Source organism: Amphimedon queenslandica, unplaced genomic scaffold (genome assembly GCF_000090795.2).
Source record: "Amphimedon queenslandica unplaced genomic scaffold, v1.1 AMPQUscaffold_13520, whole genome shotgun sequence".
NCBI lineage: Eukaryota > Metazoa > Porifera > Demospongiae > Haplosclerida > Niphatidae > Amphimedon > Amphimedon queenslandica.
The window spans coordinates 181,363-207,135 of NW_003546244.1; the positions used below are offsets into that span (position 1 = coordinate 181,363).

The 25,773-nt window shown below is 35.9% G+C and overlaps 5 protein-coding genes across 6 annotated transcripts in view; 2 read left to right on the forward strand and 3 right to left on the reverse strand.

Moving 5' to 3' along the window:
* Positions 1–12,809, forward strand: part of LOC100632227 (vacuolar protein sorting-associated protein 13B-like) — a 33,580-nt gene extending 20,771 nt beyond the window's left edge. Inside the window, exons 32-33 of the mRNA XM_019994902.1 lie at positions 3,036–3,040; positions 9,382–12,809. Of these exons, the coding sequence (XP_019850461.1) occupies positions 3,036–3,040; positions 9,382–9,396 (20 nt within the window). The 3' untranslated portion in view covers positions 9,397–12,809. The remainder of the gene's footprint in view (positions 1–3,035; positions 3,041–9,381) is intronic.
* On the reverse strand, positions 607–4,685 carry LOC105312307 (GPALPP motifs-containing protein 1-like). Of its 2 annotated transcripts, none has more exons than XM_011404855.2 (10): positions 4,636–4,685; positions 4,515–4,582; positions 3,980–4,283; positions 3,740–3,810; positions 3,159–3,233; positions 2,631–2,697; positions 2,427–2,533; positions 1,306–1,398; positions 1,204–1,257; positions 607–953 (listed from the first exon to the last, which is right to left on the reverse strand). In XM_011404855.2, exons 1-10 carry the CDS (start codon positions 4,640–4,642, stop codon positions 777–779), a joined length of 1,023 nt encoding a protein of 340 aa, XP_011403157.1. In that variant the 5' UTR covers positions 4,643–4,685; the 3' UTR covers positions 607–776. The 2 variants fall into 2 exon arrangements, with proteins under 2 accessions (XP_011403157.1, XP_019850538.1); XM_019994979.1 differs by having other exon boundaries at positions 912–953; positions 1,193–1,257.
* Positions 4,680–5,630, forward strand: LOC100632353 (probable tRNA pseudouridine synthase 1). The gene has a single exon (XM_003382624.3). The coding sequence runs from the start codon at positions 4,728–4,730 to the stop codon at positions 5,454–5,456; it is 729 nt and encodes a 242-aa protein (XP_003382672.1). The 5' UTR covers positions 4,680–4,727; the 3' UTR covers positions 5,457–5,630.
* Positions 5,465–7,797, reverse strand: LOC109581137 (kielin/chordin-like protein). The gene is made up of 10 exons (XM_019994947.1): positions 7,600–7,797; positions 7,357–7,502; positions 6,937–7,033; positions 6,761–6,885; positions 6,602–6,713; positions 6,521–6,538; positions 6,369–6,466; positions 6,179–6,284; positions 5,818–6,069; positions 5,465–5,772 (listed from the first exon to the last, which is right to left on the reverse strand). Exons 1-10 carry the CDS (start codon positions 7,685–7,687, stop codon positions 5,651–5,653), a joined length of 1,164 nt encoding a protein of 387 aa, XP_019850506.1. The 5' UTR covers positions 7,688–7,797; the 3' UTR covers positions 5,465–5,650.
* LOC100632477 (26S proteasome non-ATPase regulatory subunit 1-like) lies at positions 8,138–25,752 on the reverse strand. The gene is made up of 29 exons (XM_019994908.1): positions 25,675–25,752; positions 25,480–25,597; positions 25,330–25,393; positions 25,126–25,231; positions 24,643–24,848; positions 24,491–24,568; positions 24,353–24,418; positions 23,716–23,927; positions 23,265–23,457; positions 23,039–23,215; positions 22,801–22,968; positions 22,154–22,250; positions 21,974–22,047; positions 21,845–21,905; positions 21,096–21,223; positions 20,235–20,294; positions 19,925–19,984; positions 19,255–19,350; positions 19,134–19,198; positions 18,962–19,076; positions 18,762–18,818; positions 17,794–17,962; positions 15,152–15,321; positions 14,996–15,088; positions 14,670–14,855; positions 14,498–14,620; positions 12,818–12,868; positions 8,655–8,727; positions 8,138–8,350 (listed from the first exon to the last, which is right to left on the reverse strand). The coding sequence occupies exons 1-29, from the start codon at positions 25,703–25,705 to the stop codon at positions 8,268–8,270; spliced, it is 3,180 nt and encodes a 1,059-aa protein (XP_019850467.1). The 5' UTR covers positions 25,706–25,752; the 3' UTR covers positions 8,138–8,267.
* Positions 25,753–25,773: the final 21 nt, after the last annotated feature.

Below are 25,773 nucleotides of genomic sequence, written 5' to 3' on the forward strand. Positions count from 1 at the left end.
TAAGTCATTTAATTGTATAAATTCTTAATACTTGTGCATCTTCTGACACATTATGTCCTTCAATGCAATTGTGCCATGTAGAAAGTTCTTCCAAAATTGGCTTTAAAAACTGCATATTCATACCTTGTTATGTTGAATCAGAAATCACACATTGCATGTTGCAATAGATATTGTATTCACTGTAGAAAAACTATTCTCCCTCTCTTTTGTAGTGTTTTGCTTGATGTTATACCTGATAGTGTCTGCCAGCCGTTCACTATATTTCACGGCTCATTTAAGTCACTCAATCAAGAGTACCAGTCCTCAATCTTTTGCTTAACCACTCACTCACTCTATGTCATTGACACCAACAACTCAACGTTACTCCACAAATTCAACATAACCCACTACCACTGTATCGCAAAGAAAGAATTAGAAGAGCAAGATGAGGTAGTAGTAATTATTTTGAATCCTGTCTATTCCTCGTATTCCAATGAAATATTCGAGAGCATGCCATCGCCTAGTGATCAAACAAAGTTGCCTGGCGACGGCAGTCCTCCTCCTAGCAACCAGACACCAGGTGTTGCACTCAATGAGTTGCATCTAAGCAGACTTGAAGTGGAGATATTTATTTCTATTTTTAAAAGTGCTCGGAAAACATTGAGAGAGCCACAAGAATATTTCATAAAATAATTCATTCATCAGTACACTAATAATGATAATAATTATGATACTTATATTGCATTGTTTTTATTCACTTGACAACACTGACAGTTATTATTATTATTATTGTTAAGTTACAAAAAATGTCTTTTCCCATGAGCGAATTTACTATCCAGAGATTTGGCCGAGTCTTTTATGAGTGACTTGCGTTTTGTTTCGGTCATAATGTTCTGTGGCAGCTGCAAATCGATATCACGATCAAACGGTCGCCTCATGTACTTATTAGTATCAGTTGAACTTCCCTGGAGCTCCTTTGAAAAGGAGAAGAGAGAGAGAAAGAATGTAATAGAGTTACATTTCATTAGTCTGTTTATAGATTGGTATGTTTATACACAAGTGGTTTGTGTACACCTGACATTAAGGGTTAGCTGTACATGTAATTGCATAAGAGTATGCCAATATTAAGTTCACATTATATTAATGCTATTATATATATTATGTAAGAATGTGTAACAATTTACTACAAGTAATCATGCATGTTCTGATTCACTATTGTCATACTTCTGCTTTCCTTTTTCTGTGCAAATCAACCAGTGACTCTCCCCTATTTCTTTTCTAATAAATACTTATTTATGATGATGATGTATAATTATTATTGTATACATTGTATTGGTCAATTTCTTCTGCTAGCTTTTGATCTCTTTTTGAAATTGAATCGATCTCCTCCTCTTTTTTCTTCATTTTCTGTCTCTCTTCCTATAATTGTAATTATAATTTAAGTTGCTCAAAATACCATGTACTTAGTACAGGGAATTTCACCAAAAATTGTTAGAAGTGAATTCTCCATTTTTATAATTTTTTTCTGATACATTATACACATTTTCATGCAGTGTACAAAATTTGAGCTGATTTCGATGAAAATCAAATTAAAAAATTTTTTTTAAATAGCTCAAAAATTAGGGTCAAAGTCCCTGTACTACAAGTACAGAGACTTTGGCCAAATTTTTCTAAAAATGAAAAGAAGAGAATTCTCCATTTTAATAATTTTTACTGATACATATACATGTCTTCATGTTGTGTAAAAAGTTTGACCTGATTCCGATCAATTTAAAATTTTTAAAGAATTTTTAAAGTTGCCATATACTATATAGTCCATCAGAAAAGATTTATGATTCTACTACATTAGTAGTGCACTCAATATAAAAATTAATTTTTGACTAAATTGTATTTTATCATCTATTAAACTATTTTTAGATATTATATTTTTTAAATTCACTACAAGCAAGTGGTCTATTGCCAGTTTATTTGATGTGATGGCAAGCCTGTGCAAGCTAAATCCTTAAAAGTGGACCTTTCTGTAACCAAAGGAAACACATTCCTTTATCACATGCATTCATAACTAAGAACAAGAGAATGCCTGTAGGCTATAACAGGACTGCTTTGAGTGGCAACACTACTCTACTAAACAAGTCAATGGACCACATGAAAGATAATAACCTTGGCAGCAAAACCCATGCATTCTTAAAGTGACTGATATATTTATCAAACATCATGCTGCTAATGGGCATAGTAACATGATGATAGACACCTGTACAAATGAGCGCAAGCAAAAGCTTTTAATGACTCTTTTAGGAACCACATTCATCAGGTGAGTCTAGCCTGAGGGAACTGGCGCGACATGAGAGTTTTGTGTGTAATGCTATACAAGCAATAATAATGGAGATGATTGGCTTCAGTAACCATAGATGCAGAGTGTACGTGACGCAGACTGTAATATGACCTACCGCAGCTTTTCTGGCTTTCTCCGCCGGAGTGTCTGTCCAAACTGACCTGTCTCCGGTTTCTGAATATTTTGTCCGAAATTTTCTTGAAGTCATGCTCAGAGCTGTTGCTATGATGACATACATATAAGTGAGACAATCTAATGCACCAATATAGACATTGTGACAGAGGGTGCATGATGGCTATAATTATTATGATTATATTACCATTTGGGTTTATTTCTGGAGGGAGTTCAAGCATCCATTCTTCTCTGACTGGCTGAGATGGGATGTTCTAAAAGGGAGAAAACCAAATCAACAATAACAACAACATTATGCAATGATATGCAATGATGGTTTGACCAACAAAGCTAATTATACAGCTAATATTATATAATAAGTTGTACAATGTGAATAAGTCACAAGAGAATTTCCCACTCTTCAGAAACAATAAAGAACATGCGGTATGCATTGTATATGCATGACATGATGATAGTGAAAACAAGGAGCTATTTAGGAATACAAAGGATGACGTTGATAATCTACTGATCCTAATCTCATAGTGAAGGGGAAACATAAGTGTGTGTACGATTGATGCATAATGAAAACAATTCTGATTACATTGTGTGTGGATTAGAGTGACAACATTGACAAACATACAAAGACAAGCAAGCAAACACATTATTTCATGACTAATGTACACACAATACATCATTCATTCATACAATATCAACATGTGTTGGTTTACTTTCTGACCTTTGATTTTAATTTGCTTCTCATTTGATTAGCTCTGGCTTCAATTTCTTGTTTCCTTGTACTTTTCTCGGACTCCTGCATATCGAATTGAGCAGAAATATAAACCCAGCATCATAGATTCCGATTGTAACTTTATACTTCTGTAGATCATGCACTTCATTAAGATGGTAAATCAATACTCACAATGTTCACTAACAACAGTAATAGATGGATTTCTTGAGGTAAATACAGAGGAGTTAACACTGTTTATTGATTAAAAGATTACTGAGCTTCTTTAGGAAGGAAATACAAATTGGAGTTGCCCATAAGGGCCAATTCATTCACCATTTAAATAATGTAATGTCATTTCCTAATTTAATCAGCCTAGTATGCAAACAAATAGCTACATAACAGAACAGAGATTGATGCACTGTGGGCTATGTATAGTAAAGTAACATGACTGTGGGAATTACGTGTATTACTAGAGGTTATCAGGTTTCCCAATTTGTCAAACTCGTTTTCACAGTCACTCTATGCAGCATTTTAAGACAACAGGTATACCCAGGTGCATTATGTAACTGACCACTCAATTTGTACCTAACCTCATCGAGACTGGTGTTTGGTTGAGGTGGCAAAGGTCCAACTAAGTCATCTTCCTGATTAAGAGAAGGTGCTGGAGGATATTACAAGACATTAATTAAAGTCTGTGTGTTATTACAACAAACCCACACATCACATACATACTTATCATAGTGGCAGATGTACACGAGACACACAAACAACACGCATATCATGCATATTAGACAGTAAACACATACACAACACAGGTGTTTACATCTTACAGCTACTAGTTGTATGACCACTTTCATCAGGTGGCAATGGACCAAATGTGTCACTTTGACCATAGGTATGACCTGGTGGTAATGAAGGGCCGAATGTGTCACTTTTAGGACCAACTAGATCCTTTGGTAGTGAAGGGCCAAACGTATCACTTGTTGGTAGTGAAGGACCAATGACTTCTTTTGGCAATGAAGGACCAACCAGATCCTTTGGTAGTGAAGGGCCGAATGTATCACTTGTTGGTAGTGAAGGACCAATCATGTCTCTTGGCAATGAAGGACCAAATACATCACTGCAGTTGTCTTTCTATAACAATGAAGGAAAAGATAATTATTAAGTTATTTTGCTAATTTCTTGGACTTGGCTCATAACGTAAAAATTTGAACATCTATTTGAAAAAAAACTGACACGATATCATCAGAATTGCATAAGGGCATCATGCATAAGCATTGAAAACTCAAATAATATTGGAAGTTTTTGAAGCCATTTCATTACTTTAATTTAAATTGTGTCTAAAATCAACGTGCATTTATTTACTATTGTGGGTGGCAAAGAAGGACCAAATGTATCTTGACCACTGGAATCTTCACGATAGCCAGTAGGACCTGAATAATAGCTATAATGAACATTATTATAATACAAGACATTCATCCCTCACTTGACATTGCATTTACAAGCCCCACCTTTGATTGATCTATCTACATAGGCGTGGCAGACAAGCTGAGACAACTCTGAATGCTCTGATTATAGATGAGGGGTATTATTCCTATATACAAGCCCTCAGGAATAACATCATTTGAAGTTTGTGATACAATACGTTCTATACTATTAGGAGTAAGTGGAATATCAGCTCTTCCTCGAAACAAAGCACCCAGAACTAAATCTAAATTTAAGGTGGGTCATGGTGGGACGTTAGATAAAGAGGCTGAAGGTGTTTTAGTGGTGGGTGTTGGTGAAGATTGCAAGCATCTCTCTTCATTTCTCTCTGGGTCTAAGGAATATAGTGCAATTGGTATTTTAGGTAAAACTACAACAACTTATGATGCAACAGGAAGTGAGATAAAAACATCAACGTACGATCATGTCACCCAAGAGTCATTACAGAGAGTGGTTAGATCATTTGAGGGTGAAACACTACAAACACCACCTGTTTATTCCGCTCTTAAGATCAAAGGCCAGCGTGCATCCAACTTAGCCAGAAAAGGAGAAACCGTTGACATGAGTAGTAAGAGGAGACCTATCTGTATTTATCAAATCAAGCTGCAAATGTTTTCGCCTCCAGAGTTCGGCATTGTTTTATCCTGTTCTGCTGGTACATATGTGCGGTCTTTGATTTATGATATTGGCATCGCTTCCAAGACTGTTGCTTGCATGAAGTCATTATGTAGGACAAAGCAAGGCCCATTCACTCTTAGCCAAGCGCTCAAGCAAGATAACTGGACAATTGATTGCTTAAGCAATTTTGTATCATTTAAATAAATCAAAAATAAGTTAAAGAGAGATTGATTAAGGTAAATATTATGAAGCCAAAACTTAGGTTAAGTGTCTCATATTGTATTAATAATCATAATCATAAACAATAATAATAATAATAATAATAATAATAATGATAATAATGATAATTTACAATCAGTTATTTTTGATAGCGGACATCATCATTTGTTTAATTGATATTATTGCATGCCACAATTTTGCACTGGTCTCAGCATGTCAACAACCATTTTAGCACAATGAATCTTGCAATTGTTAATCTTTTTGACCTTGCTTTCCCTAGCAGTCAACCCATTGACTCTTCCTATTTGTATAATATAAGTAATGTAATGATATTTATTTTTATTACTTTGTAAAGCCATTCCAACACTCTTCTTTGCACAAGGGCTGTTATTGAATTCATCCGATGTCATGTATTGTATATTCTTTACTCCAGCATTTATCCAATTGTAGAACTGTACAGTGTTGTTTCTAGTGTCTTCTATTGCCATTCCAGTATCATCGTGACACAAGTATACCTTATGAGTATATTTAGTGCCGTTGCAGGGAGGAGGAGTAGGTCCGGATCCACTGAGTGCAGGAGGAGGAGCAGTGTTATCAACTAAAGGAAGTTACAGTAGAGTAATGCATCAAGAAATGTACATGAGAGCAATATTTTTGCTGTTTTACAGCAATACAGGTGTGCATGTTTGTCAGTAGCAAGGACTTACATGAGCAAGTGGGACAGCAGTTAACAGTGCGAGGGAATTCACCTGGTTTGCATGCAGGTGGAACAGGGCATTGTCTCTCTAAGCAAACAGCTCTAATCTTTGAATCCTGCATAATGAAAACAATGCAATCATTAGCTGTTGGGTCAAGTTTAAGGGGACAATGCGTAATGAAATTTATTGTTGAACTCACTTTGCATTGGCATGTAGTGCTGCACAAAATTATCCCATTTAGTTCTGGTGACCAGGTTTCATTCTTTTGACGAATATTATTAAATGCATCGAAGCATTCTAAGATAGAAGAAATGGATAATATCAAACAGCATGATTATTTAAATGACATACCTCCTTTTTCAGTATTGGCTGCAAGTGGCATAGAAAATAAAAAGGGAAATGATTAAAAGCGTTATAAATGATAATACTTACGAAGCCGGCATGTTTTGCAACAATGACCATCTGGAACAAATTGATTTTCCTCTGAACAACCAACTGGCTCTGGACAACTTGACTTAACATCTTGGCATTGAGCAGTACCATTCTAAAACAAAATGATAAAATGAGTTGAAGTACAGCATAATAGCTTACATTGCATTGACAGCTCATACAGTAGGGGTTAGACCCATCATTTCTGTGTACTGGATGAAAAATATCTCCATGTTCATAAGTCACATTATCTACAACACATTGATGATCATCATCACCCAGTGTAACTAGAAAAAATGGGAATAAAAATGTACCATAAAGTAATGGGGTAGCCTTACCATTTATACAACGACTGCAGCATTCTCCTGGCAGTTTGATATAATTGGAGCAATTCAGTTTTGGGCAAATAACTTGTGTGCACTGGACCAGTGATGTCTGTTGAGAATTGATTGGAGTAGAATTAATTTTGACAGCAAGAAAAATGAATGAAAATATCACTAATGCAAGCAGCTTCATTCTGTGACCTCTTTTCTTACTTTACTCTCTTTTCTGCTATAAGCACGCTTTTATGCCATTGGGCATTAAATATATTCACAGTTATGGAGCTATGAATACGTAATTATATAATAACTACATTAAACTACTATACTGTGATGTAATGCTAAACTTCACAATTGGAATGTACCATTCTATGCACAGTGTTTGGTATGTAGTAGATCTAGCTAGCTAGCTCTAGGTGCATGCAATGCACTACTTACTGGCTGGCAGGTGCAGATTGAGCAGGTGTTTTTGACCAATTTCTCATTCACAGTAATGGAAGGATTGAATTTTTCACCAATCTCGAATGTTTGGTCTCTGTAGTTGCAAGACTTGAACCCAGGGACCCAGATAGGCTTTACTGTACCTATAAAAACAAATGATTAATGATGCAATTATTGCTATGGCAAAAGTTAGTAGAGCCATAGATACTGCATGGAGTTAGTGCATGCATGTGCCCTTACTGTTGTATACACCAAAGTTACTACTTGCTGCAGTGAGGGAGAGAAGAGCAGCCAATAAGCTTATAGAGCTTAGCATTGAAGAGGACATTATTGCATATACACTGTGATAATGTTGCTATGAAGAGAGAGAGAGAGAGAGACTAGAGGTCCTTCCTTTATAATAATCCTTCTTGTGTCAGCTGATAACTGGTTCAGATTGTGATTCTATGGGAGCAATCACTCTCATTTATATAGTAGGAATGTTTACCTAGCTATTTTATGCTTGAATGGTGCTACATAGTACACAACATTGACATGTATATCATACATGTACTACCAAATACTACACCCTGTAGCCCTGGGGCTATTTTCAAATTAGCTGTCATAGGCTATAAATAGAAAATTATTTTAGTTTACACAAAACATGCATATTACAATCATTATTATTGTTTTGGGCAAATCCTTCCTATCAAATGTTTATTTTCTCATCATTATACTGAAGGGGATTAAATCACACAACAACAGACCCATGATGTACTCATGTCACATGACAACAATGTCCTCTCGAATAAGCAAACAGGTTCTTTTTGTGTGATTAACACACACATGATAATAATATTAATAACAATAATAATGATAATAATAATAATAATAATAACAATAGTAGTGGTCATAATTGGACGTCTATTTTAGTTCTCATCGTCAGTTTCAGCTTCAATATATTCAAAAGGTTCAGGAGGCGGAGGCTCCTCGCTTTCATCATCTAATACAACTGAGAAACAAAAAAAGAGAGAAAGAGGAAAGGAGAGAGAGGGGAAGGGAGAGAAAGAGAGAGGAGGGGGAAGGAAGCGAGAGGATAATAAATAAATATACCCGGCAGAAAGGGAATGACAGAGACAGTCGTGGGAGTCATACGAGACTATTACAAGTACATGTACACTTTACATGTCCACTTGTGAACGTGGGAAATGTCTCATTAACTAGAAAGCATCCTAAGCATGTGTCATAGCACGTCTGGGCATTGATGTACGGATATGTAAAAGAAAAGTGGAAGTAGGTTATTAAAAACTATTAACCTTTCAAAGGCTCAATGAGTTCTTCCTCACTCGTGTCAGTATACTTGAGTAATAATATGCCACCACTACTAACCTGTGGAGAAAGGGACAAGGAATGGGGATAGAGAGAGAAGGGGGAATACATATATATAGAGAGAGAAGGGGGAATACATATATAGAGAGAGAGATGGGGGAAACAAATAGAGAGAAGGGGATAGAGGGGGAGAGACATAGGAAAAGAAATGAGGATATAGAGACATGTAGGGCAGAAACAATGTAAATATGAAAGAGAGGGGTCAGCAGGGAGGGGCAATACTCCTAATAAATCAAGGAGTGTTCCAATGTCTCCCACACCAAACAAATAAACAAAACCAAAGAGCGTGTGTCAATAGAACCTGCGGTGTCTCCCAACATATGTCTGACAACACATAGTTGGTTTAGAAAAAATAAATAATAATAATTATATTATTTATGCTCATAGTGCATGCCTTTGTTTAAACAGAACGTGGCTTCAGGGAACAAAATAACATTTATTTATTTATACACGAGCATTTGCTGGAGGGAATAATAATAATATTTACATGTAAATGCAACACACCAACGCATACATATCAGACATGCTACGCAGTTGCATTGTATATACAGCAATGAATGATGTACATGTAAGAGTGGGAGATGAGATATGATAATCAGTCATTGTCTCCCAATCCAATTAGTGAGTCTGGATTGTAAGCAGAGAGAGAGAGAGAGAGAGAGGGAGTAGTAAAAATACACTAAACATACATGCAGGATATATTACATACAAGACACTGACTCTATATGCATCAAACTATCCAATAGGTTCAAGCATGTGTAGAGTGAGTAGACCATTGCATTGTACTATAATAGTGTTGCATAGCTGAGTGTATACGTGCATTTCTTTTCGGCATCACAAACAAACCAGTCAAGTGTTATTGTGTATACAAAGCTAGGATACAATATCGAGGGTTATTTGAGCAATATGTAAAAAGAAAAGCACATCACGTCGCGAGCTTTAAAGTGTAATGGAATAAGAGGAGGATACACACTTGAGTGGCAAAGATGCACAGGATTATCAAGACATAACATTAAAAGTAGGTGAAATATGGAGGAAACAGCCCATTTTAATTTAAAGGAGAGTTGATTCTTTAACACTAAACTGGCAATTCAAAACTTGTTAGCTCACAAGCAGTGGCAAAAATAAATAAATTTTTGATCTCCTACGCTTGGGAAAAAGATCAAGGAGCCATCTCCTTACCTCCCCCTTAGGCCATCCCTTCACCTAAAAAGTACTGTACCAGTAACCACTTTAGTGTCACATGAGTCTTGGAGGAAGGAGAGAGAGAGAAAGAGAGGGGGGAAGTGGGGGAGAGAAAGCATATCTGTCATGTGTGAAAACATATAAGATTACTCTGGAACATCAGTAACTGCAGCTGGAATTTAAACAATAAAACAAGTTTTTTGAATTCCAACACACATAAGAAGACACACAATACAAAATATACGTATTAATAATGGTGAAACAGACTTTCCTTAACATAAAAACAAGCAAATCACCAAACAAGAGAAAAAGAGAGGGGGGGGGAGAGATGTTATTGCAATGGCAAACAAACAGAGTTACTAATTCAATTGAGCGATGTACTATACCATCACTATTCAAGAGTGTTTTCATAATGTAGGTGTGCAATACTGTCATATGAGAATAGGGTGCACGACCTGTTTCCAACTAAATCAACCAAACACAATTACATGCATGTACATGTACATACATCCTTCCTGTTTATTGCACAAGCTATAGTCAATTCATTTTGTCTTTTAAGGACATTTCGATTTTGCGTAATGTCACTATACCTTGCCTTTTAAGGGTATGCATGTAATGTGCGATGAGGAAACGAGAATCATGTGGTAAGAGAGAGATAGGAATGAGAACCATCAGCTGGAAGTGGACTTGAGCTAAATGAATGAAATGCCAAATCATTTCCCATCATTAAAACTACCTCACTCCACAGCAATCCAGACCCAGCAAAGTGTATAATTAATGAACAATACATTCCAGGTGTTCGATTGTTCAAACCACATGGTTACAAAAATAGTGTAGAGCAACAATACTGTATTAATGTGCCAATAATCTCAATGTGTGTGTGTGTGTGTGTGTGTGTGTGTGTATTTATATCAATATATCAGACATCGGTCATTACATAAATTCTCGTTCTCTCTCCCCCTTTCTCTCCCACCCTAAAAGTTTTAACAATAGACCAGTGGTGCTTAACGACGCAAAGAGAAGGTCAATGACCATCGACTGACGCTGGATCACGCCACCAGACAAACCTATGAGAGGAGTAACTGGGCAATGGCCAAGGAGAACAGATTGGGAGAGGCACGTGTACAACAATATGACTTGTGCATACAAGCATTGTTAGAGGGTAGGGTGCGAATATTATTCAATATGCCTCCACAAGCATTCATTCACACCTGATCATGTACCCCTACCTACCCATACTGGTGTATTATATTGTCATGGTAATCCTCTAACCACAGGAATGACATAGGCTCATTCCAAGCATAATAATAATAGAGAAAAAGGAGGAAGCAAGAGGGAGTGAGAGAAAGACATGCAACCGATAAATGCAGGAGAAGGAAGCATATGCAGATAATGCAGTCCATGCATGTACATATACATGTATGTGCTATAATTCCAGACAATGGATAAGTACTATTAGTTTTACTATAGATAAAAGGAGTAAGTGTTGGAGACAGAGAGGAGTGACAATTAAATAATTATATAAAAGTGACTTATGCCAGACGGGGCAGCTGGTAAATATTCAAAATACGCCAGGCTTGACTGACATCAAATTCAGCTATTATGATAGCTACAACCAATAGTGAGGAAACCAGAGTAAACAAGGATAGCCACCATACATCACCTCTTAGTAAAAATGTGACCACTCCAATCAAGGATCAATTATATCCATGGTTTCCAAAGCGGTGGAGGATAAGAACGTCCTACGTGGATTGCTAATTTTGTTATTGCCACCCACATGCTAGATTGGTCATGCGGAAAGGCCACAAGATTCTTAATCCAAAGCCACAGCTAAACAAATAGAGACCGTTTCTGAGCAACGTTGCATAATAACGCTAAAAATGAAATATCGACAAAATTATGTTTTATGGGCTGGTGATACATGAAACCGCATCTTTCTTTGAGGTAAAGTTGGCATTGGGTGTACCTAAGAAAAAATAAATTATGCAGCGAACAAAGCGTGCTTCAATTTCGATGGCAATACATTCGAAAATTCTTTGCGAATTACATGTAAGATAATCCCCACTACACAAGGCAAAAACCACTAAGCATGCATTAACCAAGAACTTGATAGAGTAAACAGGAGGTTCAATTTTGGATGAAATAAGTAGACTTTAACAAGCTGGCATGCCGCACTGCGTAGGGCTCTGATTGCATTAACCAGTAAAACCAGAAATGGATAATTAAAACCAAAAATAGAAAGATTGCTAGATATGCTTCATTTTCAATGATTGGTACAACGTGCGGTTTAAAGTGAGAGGGGGAGAGAAAGGGAGTGAGGAGGAGGAGGAGGTGAGGGAGTAGCTAAAGGTTAAGAGGTATGTCACAGGCAATGATTGCATGCATATTGGTCAGTATAACAACAATTGGTCCATGTAATGTGCAATGCAATGAGATTAGAGTGGGGGAGAGGAGAGAAAGGGGTAAAGTACAAGGGAGAAACAGAAATTATTATTAACTTGGCAGTTGAATGTTTTTTGTAATCAAGTCACGGACTGTGACGACGATTCCCTCTCTCCTTACAATCAGCTTGCAATACACACACACAATACATTACACACATAAAGTGAATTAGCTGACAGAGATAGTACAAGCTAGCTACATAGTGGGACTATATGATTAGCTAATGCTTGTATGTACAAGGATTTGTGTGTGGTAGGACTTGCAATCAGTGGTTCAACTTAGCAGTATGTTCATCATCAGTGAGTGCATTTGTGTGTCATCAAATATATCTGTGGGGCATATATGCAAGTACATGCATATGAACCAGAGTGGTTTGGCATATGCCACAAGGAAATAGGAGCAGTAGTATCTATTACCTTTAAGTTTTATCTGTTGTCTTTATTGTGTGTATGCGTGCACTTACGGGTTTTATTGGCTTGTAATGTGTGCTGGTTTCCAAAGAGAGGACTTTTAGCTGGAGGGAAAAAAAGAGACACAACCAGTTCATAATTAATCATCACAATAAACTTAGACATAACATGTGCGTGACATAATGTACATAAAGCTTGGATTATAGCATTATATACGTTACATAATTTATTTATTTTACGAGTAATAATATAAAAAAGAAGTACATGTAAGTATTTAGTGGTTTTTTGAAGAATGCTTTAATGAATTACAGAATTAGCCCGCTATGCATAAACCACAATCTTAAAATTAATCAAGCGAATGTGACTACATCTCAATGCCATGTGAATCCATGTATCATGGATACGTGATACTGGCTCTTACCCCTACACATTAAAACATAACAGAATTCCTGAATGTAGATGTACATAGCTACACATGTTTTAAAATCAACTCCACTATGACGATTAATAATGTCTTAGTTTTTATTTAGACAGCGATTACTCAGTAGACCCAAAATTTCTACATAGCATAAGGACATCAATATGTATCAGAAAATGTAATAAAAATTTGGGGTGATTTCAGAGCCATTTTTTGGAAAAAACCATGGACTATAGCCTTGGGTATTTTTCAGAATTTTAGTGTTTTTTTAAAATGGCCGTAACTTGAAAAATTGAAGTCGGAATCACCTCAAACTTTCTACACAGCATAAGGACATCAATCTGTATCAGAAAATGAAATAAAAAATACGAGTGATTTTGGAGCCATTTTTTGGAAAAAACCATGGGCTATAGCCTTAGGTATTTTTCAAAAATTTGGCATTAAAAAAAATGGTCATAACTCAAAAAATTAAAATCAGAATCGACTCAAACTTTCTACATAGCATAAATACATCAATATGTATCAGAAAATGTAATAAAAATTAGGGGTGATTTCGGAGCCATTTTTTCGGAAAAAGCATGGGCTATAGTACAGGGTATTTTTCAAAAATTGGCCTGTTTCTTAAAATGGCCATAGCTAAAAAAATTGAAGTCAGAATCAGCTCAAACTTTTTACACAGAAAATGTAATAAAAAACCACAACTTTATTACATTCCTAATATCTAGAATATATATATATATATATATATATAATGTACATAAATGCAGATGCCTGATTGCTATATAGAGTGTTTGAGCTAATTATTCTGTCAAGTACAGGTTCCAAGAAGAGAGTAGCAGATCATACAACACTTACACTGCTGGCTAATGGAATGGTCAGTAACATACCATTAGACAGGACCAGGTGTTTCTAAGCAATTTAAACTGAGTGTTTATTTATGATGACTAAATACATGTATATCATATTCAGTCTTAGCAAACCCCACACAGACATGTCCATTAATTAAACAATGGTGCCGTTTTATTGGAATGAGCACTCTACAACAGACACAACATTAACCCACAGGCCACCAAACACACACTGTACATGTCCATTAATTAGTGGCTTTGAATAGCAAAAAAAACATATATAGAATATCGTGACCTAAACATGCCCCACACCTATTGTTCACCTATTGTTCACCTATTGTTCACCTATTGTTCACCTTTTAACATTCACGTCAACAGAACCAATAGATATCAATAATAATACATTTCCATTAGTAAAACCATACAGTGTACATAACTGTGGTATGTTGGCATTAGCCTAATGCTACCTGTTGTGGTAGGACTCTAGCTGGGTTAGACAGCATCTCAAAGAGTGGCTCTGGTTTCTTCTCTTTGGCTGATTCGTCCTTTGGAGGAGGAGCAGAATCCTTATCCTTATCTCCTTCCTGATCCTAACATGTATCCAATACATATACACACACACACATGCTATATACTTACGACTTCCATCAATTCTACAGCCGATCCTCCTCCTCCTGTTTCTCCCTCTCCTCCTGCTTCTCCTCCTGTCCCTCCTCCTCCTCCTCCTCCATCTGACGTCATTTCTTCACTCGAAGTGTCAGCTTGTGATTTCTTAGCTTTACTCTTTGCCTTTTTAGCTGTCACTGATAACACAGCAGTGGCTACCTACACACACACACACACACACACAAAAAGACAAAAACAAATGCATCTACATGTACGTGTAAGGAATGAGCTTCAAAATAGCAGAGTGAGTATGTGTGTATATGTACATGAAAACAAAGCATGTATGCTACATGCAATACCTTGCCCCTTTCTTTCTCCTTCTCCTTCTCAAGGTTAGGTACATAGGCGTATTGAGAGGGACGAGCATTAGACTTAAATTGTATCTTTGGCATCTACATAATTATACACAAACCAATGTGAGCATACACACACAAAAAGAGGTACGAATCTAATACTTTTAATTGTGCGTTTAATCCAATGACGGCAGTCGGTGTGAAAGCAAGAGACAAGAAGTGAGTAAACGGGAACCAGAACCAAAACTGAGAGAAAACCAGCAAACCGATGACAGTCCGTAGCTGAGTGTGTCCAGTACGAGACTGCAAAGCCAGAGTGACATTACGCCCACCTAATTAATAAAAGGACATCATATAGCACTTTATTATTTTATTATTTTTTATTTTCAAAAGTTGAGCAAATTATAAAAAATTAATTTTTCCCAGAAATAACTTTTGCAGATTAGCAATGTTAGCACCATGCTTTTGAATATTTAATGGAGCTTTAACTTCACGGCTGCAGCTAATTTGTGAAAACAACAAAAGTTTTGCTCCTTCAAAGTAAAGTGCTATACGGTACACATAAAATACTCTATTGCTATGTGTCACTGATGATATAAGTATATAGTCCATAGTGACGCACTAACAGTACTACAATGAATTTAGTGTGATTCTGTAATAATTAGAGTAATATACTCCCAGTCAAAATATTAGCGGATCAACCAGGCCGTCAGAACTAAGCGTACATTCATGTTTATATGTTAACATTAGTATAATCAGAGGTATAACCAATGCGTCTATACTAAATAATACACATGAGTAGTAGTAGGGGCGAGACTTTACGGAACTAACATATGTCACACGGCGCCAGAACTACGCATCTAGAGGCCAACAGACAGAAGGACTAACCCCTGTTCACATTCTTTCCCTCTCCACTTGTCTCTATAGCGATCCATCAACATAATTAGGCTAATTTCACAATCCCAGACTATGTGAATGCATGCCCTCTGTGTGTGTATGTGTGTGCATACAAAGTCTGATTTTACATTGCTGAGGAATGTAGGGTAGGGGGTGGTTGAATAACTAATAGCTAGAAATCACAAACAAGACTCAAATAAAGGAAAACGTCATGAGTAATGCGACTCAGATATGTCACGCACTGGTACAACAATTATACACTGCTTAACACTGCAACGTGCCCTAGTAGTAACAGTACAGTGAAACTGATGCTCTGTTTATAATGACGTCAACTATCAGTATGTCTTATGCATAACAAACACGGGCCAATTGATCCTGATAGTAAAAACTGTTCAATTATCAACAGTGATAATGGGCCATAAACACTAGGCAATTATTCACCAGGTACTACTTAGCACTAAAATAACTGACACTAGAGAACATGTGCCTGGGGTCAGTGTGAGTCAGTGGAGACTGCTAGAGGAACTGTGGTTCTAAGCAATAGACACTGTAGTCATTAGAAATGGGAACAATGTAATCCTCTGAAATTGTTTGCTTAAACATTGCACAAGACTCGTCCTATTTTACGTCACAAACACTTCAGAGTGTCCTCACTGTACAGCATATGATGACTTAAATCTCTGGTCTCACACACAAATGAATTCATCCTGAAATAACAGCAACAACAATTGCACGCCTCAAGACCTCCGTATTTCATAATAGTAACAATGATCATGTAGGTACTATACTTACTGGATGAAAGAACACATGACCATACACCATGATTCCCCCATGTGGCACAATTGCCAAACTACCTTTTCACATTTTTCAGTACAAGTTCATTATTACTACAAATTCCAATGTACATGTACATTTCTCCTAATCTGTATCACATTGTTTGGCATATTTCCAGTTCTCTTTATCAGAATCAGCTAGATGCTTTCAGATTCCATTAAAATACTCCCTCTGTGGTTGCATGCATGTAAAGCATGTGCATAGGATTCAGGAAAGCCTATAATAATAATACAGTACATGACCTGAGACCATGAACCCTGACACCTGACTGAGACAGACAGGCATACCATCTTCACCTCATTAACTCCTAATCTTAATAACGTACAGCTGCAGGCCATGTATCAGCTGCTAGTATACACGTAGGCTGACATTGAACTAAAGCACAGCTGCTAGTGAAATCCCAATTATCGCTGGCATACACGATTGGCCGGGCTATGGAATGCCTTCCTGGCGTCATCACTGGCAAAACATTTCTAAGAATTCAATGTGACCACCAAATTAAAAACAAAATGAAATAATAATTGCTATACTATAGTATAACGTACGGCATGAAATTTAAAATATTCAGTACATAAACAAACACTTGAAGACAAAAAAAGCCAAACTGATGAGGAAAGAAGATATACTATTACCACACACATTAGAGGGCAGGGGGACTAGAGAACACAAGTTGATAGTACAAATGTGACTATTATTATAATACAGTATATAGTGGCTAAAACTATAGGTGTACCACTGTACATTAACATTTATACTAATAAAATGTACACGCATGATTTTTAATCATATTATCACCATACTATATTCCCAATAATAAACAACCCATAGTTCTGCCTGGGACAACCACCTCAACAAATGAACCAACCAGTTCATCACTTAGACCAACCATAATAACCGTACATAAAGCATGATATTGTAGTCTACTAGTATGGTGTACATACATTTAAAAGGAACATTATTAGTCTCCAACCACCTCTAATTTTTTTGTAGGCAGAACCCTGACAACCATGTACATGTATGTACATTGCATATGTATGTACATGTATACATATCATAAATACAGTATCCTATACCTGCATCTATTATCCCTTGGGCTAAGATGGCACCAAATTTAGCGACAGAGTCCTCAAGTCTATCACCGATAATCCTGGCATAAGCCTTCCTGATCTCTGTGACTTTGTTATTCTTAGACATGCTGTCATTGTGTTGTATGAGGACCATAGCTGATGCAACCAAAGCACCCTTTAATGAGAGAGAGAGAGAGAGAAGGAGGGAGGGAGAGATAGAGGGAGAGAGAAGGAGGGATGAGAGGAGGGAGGGAGAGATAGAGAGAAAATGAGAAAAAGAGGGAGAGAGAGGGGGAGGGAGAAAAAGAAGGAGGGAGAGAGAGAGAGAGAGGAGGGAGAGAGAGAGAGAGGAGTTAGGGAGAGATAAAGGGATAATGAGAAAAAGAGGGGGGAGGAAAAGAGAGATAAAAGAGAGAGTGGGAACAAAGCATACCAAATATTAGAAGGAGAGTCAGTGGGGGGCATGGAGGTGTGTGAAAAATGTAACATGCAACAAATATCATTCTTTAAACCAAATGGCATGACGGCAACAAATTAGTCTGGGAATAAAACGTCAAGCATGACACAAGGATTGCTTTATTCATAAATAAATGAGATCCTTACAGACTTTTAACCAAATATAGCTATGTGATCACCTTCCTTTTCACAAAAGACACATGACACTACGTGCATGCATGCAGATGTGCATGCATGCAGACGTGCATGCATGCAGACGTGCATGCATGCAGATGTGCATGCATGCAGATGTGCATGCATGCACGAAATGAGAGGGAAAAGGTCCAATTAGAATTATTGTTACTTAACAATGTCAGGACATAACTAATTGGCACTAATCCCTCTGTTCTTCTGAATAAATATTTGTGTGACAGATACATGAGAGGTGGTTTTAATGCATGCATGTATATGAACTACTGTACGTGAAGTGTATGTACATGTACATGTACATTATACATGCATGTGAAGTGTACACATACCTGCTGCACAAAAGGGACGGAGTCATTAAACATTGGTTCAAGGATTGCCAGTGCTTCCTATTAATTGAAAAGAAATTAATCAAATCAAGTTATAAACACGCACATCACACAACAATTAGAATTAATTAATCTAATTATACGTGTACATGCATGTACATGCATGTACATGTGTGTGTGTGTGTGTGTAATAATAAGATCACCTTGTTACCACTGGCTGCACAAGCAATACCAAGAGCTAGAGCAGCCCCACACCTCATGTGAGGATTGAAACTCTCAGCCAGTAATGAGACTACACTAGGACACTGCTCTGGATTCCTATGTTAATCATTATGTCACGTGAAAGCTAGTCGTATTGTGTGAAGGTAAACTGACCTGAATAGAATGAAGCCAATGCTAGTAACAGCAGACCTTCTTACATCACTGTCAACATCACTGACCTGTCGTTGCATACCAGTAAAACCCAGTAAAACTCAGTAAAACTCTGAATACTTACAGCAACATGAAGTAGCCTTTTAACAGCAGTGGTATCGCCTGTTCCACAATAAGCCATTGCAACAGTAAAGATACCGGCTCTCCTTAACAAAGGATCCTAGGACAATAAAACAGCAAATAAAGGCTCACAATTACTATCGTGAGAACTGAGAACTGCATTAAAAATAGATTCACACATTTGGTTTTAATTGGATCTTAAGTTACCAGTTAAGTATAACACAATAATATTATATTATAGTGGTCGCTGTGTGTGTGGATGGATCACATTTTGTCTTTAATATAAGGTTACACTGACATGTGACCACATCAATATACCAATCTCTGGTGAGGCCTCCTTGCAATAACAAATTCCCCTCCACCAATAAATAAACAAACTAACAAATATGCGTTCCTTAAGTTTTACAGACAAACCGTAAAGCTTTGAAGTGAAAATAGACCTAAAGGATGGTGTCATGGCTACATGTATATGCATGATTTTAGAGTTATCATTGGTGCCCAAAAGATATGCCAATTTCTGAAAAGAACCAACTAATACTATTAAAGTACATACATGTAAGTAACCTTGCAAAAAAGCCATGCACTTACACTTCGTAAAAATTATATTTTTAGTGCATGTAATTAAGATCATTTTTATCCAATTCATATGTACATGTACATGTATTATATCATACCTTATGGTGGCAGAGTTGTTCAATTGCAGTATTGGCCTGCTCAAGTTGTCCATAGAATAGCTGCATGAAATAAATAAAATAATTCAATAAACAATAAAGAATGCAATAGCAATAATGTATGTTCTTATGTTGTGTAGAAATTTTGGGATTTTTTATGCACATAAATTTCAACTTTGCTCTAAAATTTGGGCAAAGACCATGTACTAACAGTCTAATACTAAAGGATATTTCATAAAAAATGGCTATGAGAAAATTATCCACGTCATTACATTTTGATAAATATACATGTACTTATGTTATAGCTATATACCATAGCAATCCCTAGAGATAAGCCTCTTTGTATCTTCTCATGCTGCGTTTCTGAAGCATACTAGGAGAGAATACAATATACAGTACATCTAAAACAATTAAACTAATAATAAAGAATAATAATAAAGCAGGATTTCCCACATGATTTAATTGGCATAGTACTCAGCTTCTTGTCAGTAGTTTGCTGGAAAACTGGGCCAAAGACCATACCCTGTACTATATACAGGGTATTTCGCCAAAAATGGCTTTAGTGAATTTTCCATTTTTATAATATTTCCTGATACATATGCATGTTCTCGTGTTGTGTAGAAAGTTTGAGCTCATTCTGATAAAAATTGAATTTTTTATGGATCTTAAAAGTTGCTCAAAAATTGGGCCAACGACCAAAGGCAATAGCCTTTGGTCATTGGCCAAATTTTGTCAAAAATGGCAGGAGAGAATAATCCATTTTTATAATTTTTTCTGATACATCTACATGTTCTCATGCTGTGTAGAAGGTTTGAGCTGATTCCAATCAAATTTGGATTTTTTATGAATTTTTAAAGTTGCTCAAAAATTGGGCCAGCGACCAAAGGCTATAGCCTTTGGTCGTTGGCCAAATTTCATCAAAAATGGCTAGGAGAGAATACTCCATTTTTATAATTTTTTCTGATACATCTACATGTTCTCATGCTGTGTAGAAGGTTTGAGCTGATTCCAATCAAATTTGGATTTTTTATGAATTTTTAAAGTTGCTCCATACGCTATAAGGCTTGTCAGTTCAAGAAGCATGCTTATTAGCTCACTTAGCATGAATTGTGGGAACCCCAATAATAAATACAATGAGATGAATAAATATAATACAATATAGGCTAGCTCATACCTCAATCATATCTTTGATTGCCGTTTCAGAGCAGGTCCCTAACATAACTAGACCCATACCAACTCCGGCAGCTTCTCCAACAACTGCATCATCTTGACTCAAATTATCCTTCAATAGCTGATACACATCTGCACATGAATATAATGACGAGGGGAGAGTGGGATTACAATATTAATTACAAGTTACAACTGCAATAAATAGACTGTACACATTAATTTAATTTTAAAAAATGAATACATGTACATGTACATGTACATGTGCATGTACATGTACATGTACATGCACATGTACATGTACTGTACAGCTCCGAATTTTCGTCAGTCAAAAATTTTGTGAAGATCTCAATTTCTTGTTAAAATTAATTTTTGTTGATGAAATTTCCGTCACGATTATCACATGTAAATCCAACATAAAGCAAAAAATTTCACCAAGCAAAAAAATTCTTGAAAAATTCAATAAATTTTTGACTAAAAAATTTGGAGCTATAAGGAACATGTACATATACTGTACATGTGTACCATATATCCTTAAATAAAGCTGGATGCAAATAAATGCCGGGGTAAAAGCCTTGTAGATACTTCTTTAGGCTCCTGAAGTCATGCGTGTGAGGTCACTGGTTTGAATCCCGCTGTTGGCTTTAGTTTTATTTTATTTTTTAAATTTTTTCGAGGTCCAAATACCATTCTAAGAAATAGACGCCCGGGCTTTTATTTAAGGAAATGCAGTATACATGTATATATGTGGCTAACCTTGATCAGCAGTGCCCATTGCTGCAAGACCTAACCCCAGACAACCACCATGCTTTACTATCTATAGAATGCATACAGTATATAGTACAACAGAGTATTAATTAATATTATTATTATTATTATTATTACTTCATTCTGATTGACACGTAGTTCCTTAGTAAAATATTCTATCATTTTCTGACCATGATTTGCATAAATTAACCCTGCCATAAATAATAATAACAATAATAATTAACCCTGCCATTAATAATAATAATAATAATAATTAATCCTGCCATTAATAATAATAATAATAATAATAAAGTATACCTAAGGCATACAAAGCTCCTCCTTCTTGGTAAGGACTCCCTGGAGAGTCCTTTGGGAGATAGGAACTTAAAAGATTTAGAGCCAATTTCTCGTGTCCCTAAAAATGGAATAATTAATAATGCTGATAATAATAATTTATTCCTGCAAAGCATGCTAAAAGGGCTAAATACAGTAGGTGTGGGGCAACTTTTAAAATTATATTTTAACTCAAAGTTGCTAAGCAAACAGGAAAAATTATAAAAATGAAAAATAATTATTTTCATTTATAGCAAAATTTGACCAAAGACCGTCTTTGGCCTAATTTTTGAGTAAATTAAAAAATTTGTAAAAAATTTAATTTTGATCAGAATCAAATCAAACTTTCTAGACAACATAAGTACATGTATATGCATCAAAAAATTATTTAAAAATGGTGAATTCTCTCCTTTTCAATTTTGACAAAATACCCTGTACTGGTATTTGTCAAATTTTAAAGAATCATTAAAAAATCCACTGACAAGGTGCTGAGCACAATGCCAAAACCCTAGGAAAAACTTTATTAATGGTAGTATTAATTGCAGGAAATAAATAATAATGATAACAATAAATAATAATAATAATAATAACAACAACAACAACAACAAAATTTAAACATCAATATATCCTACGTAATGTATGACTCCAAGACTAGCAGTGGCTAGGAACTTGCCCCAGTTAGAGGCACGCTTCAACCAGTCAAGATTCTCACGCAAGAAGACGTCACTAGTGGTACCATAGTGCATGAAACCATTGGCTATTACTGTAGCATTGTGGGTAATGGAATTACGACCAGCTTCCTATGAAGAGAGAGGAAAAATAAGATAAGAAAAAAAGGAGTAAAGAAATGAATATACATATTTATCATACTTTAGTGTTTTTAAGTATTTGCAGGTCGGAGTGATTATTACGAATAAGGAACTCCTGGTGAAGATTCACTGTGTTTTCGCCCTTTAAAACATTACAGACAGTCTTGAGACGGGTCACCCATTCTTCTTCTACCACTTCATCTTTTTTCTCTTTAACTTTATCAGTAGATTCATTCTCCTAAATACAATAAATATACTATTACATGTACATGTACGCATGATAGTACTTTTGTATCGGGTGCCTTTTCCCCATCAGTTGAAGGAGCAGTCTCAGTATTAGTATCAGCAGCTGCATCTTTGCTAGTAGTCCCATTATCAGTAGTATCATTATTAGTACTTTTACTAGTGCTCTCAGTTTTATTGCTACTGTCAGTTGCTGGAGGAGGGGGCCCTTCAATGTCCATTGGCTCCACCTCTTCACTAATAATGAAAAAATATAAAAAAATATAATTAAAAATAATACCATATACTGTAGCTGGGGATTACTGTTGGCTGTTGTAACATGCAATGAGCAAAATAAATCAATAAAAATCAACCATTTTGCTTCATGCTCAATGACACATGATGGTAGCTTTATCCCCAATATAAAACTCCACCAATTACAAATTTTTCCCAAAGTTAAACTTCAACCAATATTTCAGGCTATACTTGTACACGAACATGTTTCAATGTCTATACCTTGGATTGGATTCTGCATGTTCCTGCTTTACTGGTTCCTGCTTTGATGCTGCTCGGGCGGCACTGACCACACCCCTCAGGTACTTTTGACTGGAACTCTCGTAAAGATCAAAACTGATTTGACAGGCAACCAGGAAGTCATCACTAGAGCCGCGACAGAGCCTCTCGAGTATTTGAGCAGTTGGTTCCGGGTCATCAAGAAATATATAACACTATTATAAGACCAATTTTAGTGACAGCTATTTTTAGTAATATACGACTATTTTTAGTAACATATGGCTATTTTAGCAACATGTGGCTATTTTTAGTAACATAGCTATTTTTAGCAACATATGGCTATTTTAGTAACATGGCTATTTTTAGCAACATATGGCTATTTTTAGTAATATATGACTATTTTTAGTAACATATGGCTATTTTTAGCAACATATGGCTATTTTTAGTAACATGGCTATTTTTAGCAACATTGGCTATTTTTAGTAACATGGCTATTTTTAGCAACATATGGCTATTTTTAGCAACATATGGCTACTTTTAGTAACATATGGCTATTTTTAGCAACATATGGCTATTTTTTGTAACATATGGCTATTTTTAGTAACATATCGCTATTACCTAAAATGTAATACAGGCATACCTGGCATATATTTATGTAGTCTGGGCTCTTGAGATTAGAATATATATTAACTAAAACCTTTAAAACCTGAAACAATTAATAAACAAATAAATAAAGAAATACCATTAATTATAATCATTCACATAGCATATAACTTACAGTAGTTTGGAATCTCTTGCTATTAAGTAACGACATTGCTATGTTTAGGCAATACGACAGCATCTGCTTACAGTCTTTCTAAAAATAGAAAAATAACCAATAAAATAATAATTAATAATAATACAAATCATAATTGATAATTGATATCCTACTGCTTCTAATATGGCCCTCTCCAGTATATCAATCCTCCTTGTTTCAAAGGCAATACCAGCTGCCTGGTGATAGTGTCCATCGCCAAAACACTTTTCAAACATTCTATTAACAATAGACTCTAGCCTGGGGTCAATGTCCTTCTCTGGACTGTTAGGATTATCATAATTCTCAACACGCAAATGAGTATAATGATCAATACACTTAGCTAATGAGAGAGAGGGGGAGAGAGAGAGAGAGAGGGAGAAAGGAAATTAATTAATGATAATAAATATAAAATTACATAATTAAAGGAATTGGTATGCATCAAAATAATTACATAATCAAAATGATTACATAAACAAAATTTTATTTTGGTTTTATTTTTTTCATTTTTTTTTTGGAAGAAGCTCTTAACTATACATGTGTCCCATGGTCACATTTACTAATGTAGTACTACATGTACATGTACTGACAGGTTGTAAATGATGAGAGATACAACTCACATATTATGGTCTCTGTGTATTCAGATGTTCCGGTCACGTCAAACATAGAGCCAGCATTGAGAGCAAATAATAAAGAATCTTGTAATGATCCCAAATGATAATAGACCTATAAAAACAAGAATGTACACTCAAATGTGTGATTCAGTTTCAATGACGTCGGTAGCAATTATACTAATGATATTAAGTGTTGCATTGTTTGTGTACCTTTGAAGCAACGAGAGCTGATAATTCTCTCTGTGGAAACTGGACATTTTCATACAGAGACTCACTACGCATGTAAAATAATAAATTATATAAAGTAACAAAGATCATCACGACTACTTCATCTACAATCACAATAATTAATTTTATTACATTTTAACAATGGCGTCAGATATCTCAGGCCAAAATTCGTCCACTAAATCATTGAGCCTTGAGAGAGCAAATATCTGAATGTCCTTTTCTGGCTCATCAAGGAGTGAGAGAACACCACCTGAAGAAAGGAGGGAAAAGGGAGGCAAAGGGAAGAGTATTGCATTGAATAAATATATAATATACACTCGACAGTACCTGCTGAAGTTAGTTTAGTCCCTGACACCATTTTCCCTCCTTACCAAAAGTTACCACAGCCTGTGCGCATTAATTAGAACTCCACGTTGGTGGGTGTAT

What these genes read in the sequence shown, in the direction of transcription:
- LOC105312307 (XM_011404855.2), bottom strand. An exon ending in GAAGCAAATTAAAATCAAAG is followed by an intron (nt 2,698 to 3,158) that starts GTCAGAAAGTAA and finishes TCTCCCTTTTAG; the next exon opens with AACATCCCATCTCAGCCAGT. An exon ending in AAGAAATTGACCAATACAAT is followed by an intron (nt 1,258 to 1,305) that starts GTATACAATAAT and finishes AGTATTTATTAG; the next exon opens with AAAAGAAATAGGGGAGAGTC.
- LOC100632353 (XM_003382624.3), top strand. Translation starts at nt 4,728, where the DNA reads ATGAGGGGTATTATTCCTATATACAAGCCCTCAGGAATAACATCATTT.
- LOC109581137 (XM_019994947.1), bottom strand. Translation starts at nt 7,687, where the DNA reads ATGTCCTCTTCAATGCTAAGCTCTATAAGCTTATTGGCTGCTCTTCTC. An exon ending in TAACTTTGGTGTATACAACA is followed by an intron (nt 7,503 to 7,599) that starts GTAAGGGCACAT and finishes TTGTTTTTATAG; the next exon opens with GTACAGTAAAGCCTATCTGG. An exon ending in TGTTGGAATGGCTTTACAAA is followed by an intron (nt 5,773 to 5,817) that starts GTAATAAAAATA and finishes TTATACAAATAG; the next exon opens with GAAGAGTCAATGGGTTGACT.
- LOC100632477 (XM_019994908.1), bottom strand. Translation starts at nt 25,705, where the DNA reads ATGGTGTCAGGGACTAAACTAACTTCAGCAG. An exon ending in GCAAGAGATTCCAAACTACT is followed by an intron (nt 24,419 to 24,490) that starts GTAAGTTATATG and finishes TAATTGTTTCAG; the next exon opens with GTTTTAAAGGTTTTAGTTAA. An exon ending in AAATACTTAAAAACACTAAA is followed by an intron (nt 22,969 to 23,038) that starts GTATGATAAATA and finishes CTCTCTTCATAG; the next exon opens with GAAGCTGGTCGTAATTCCAT.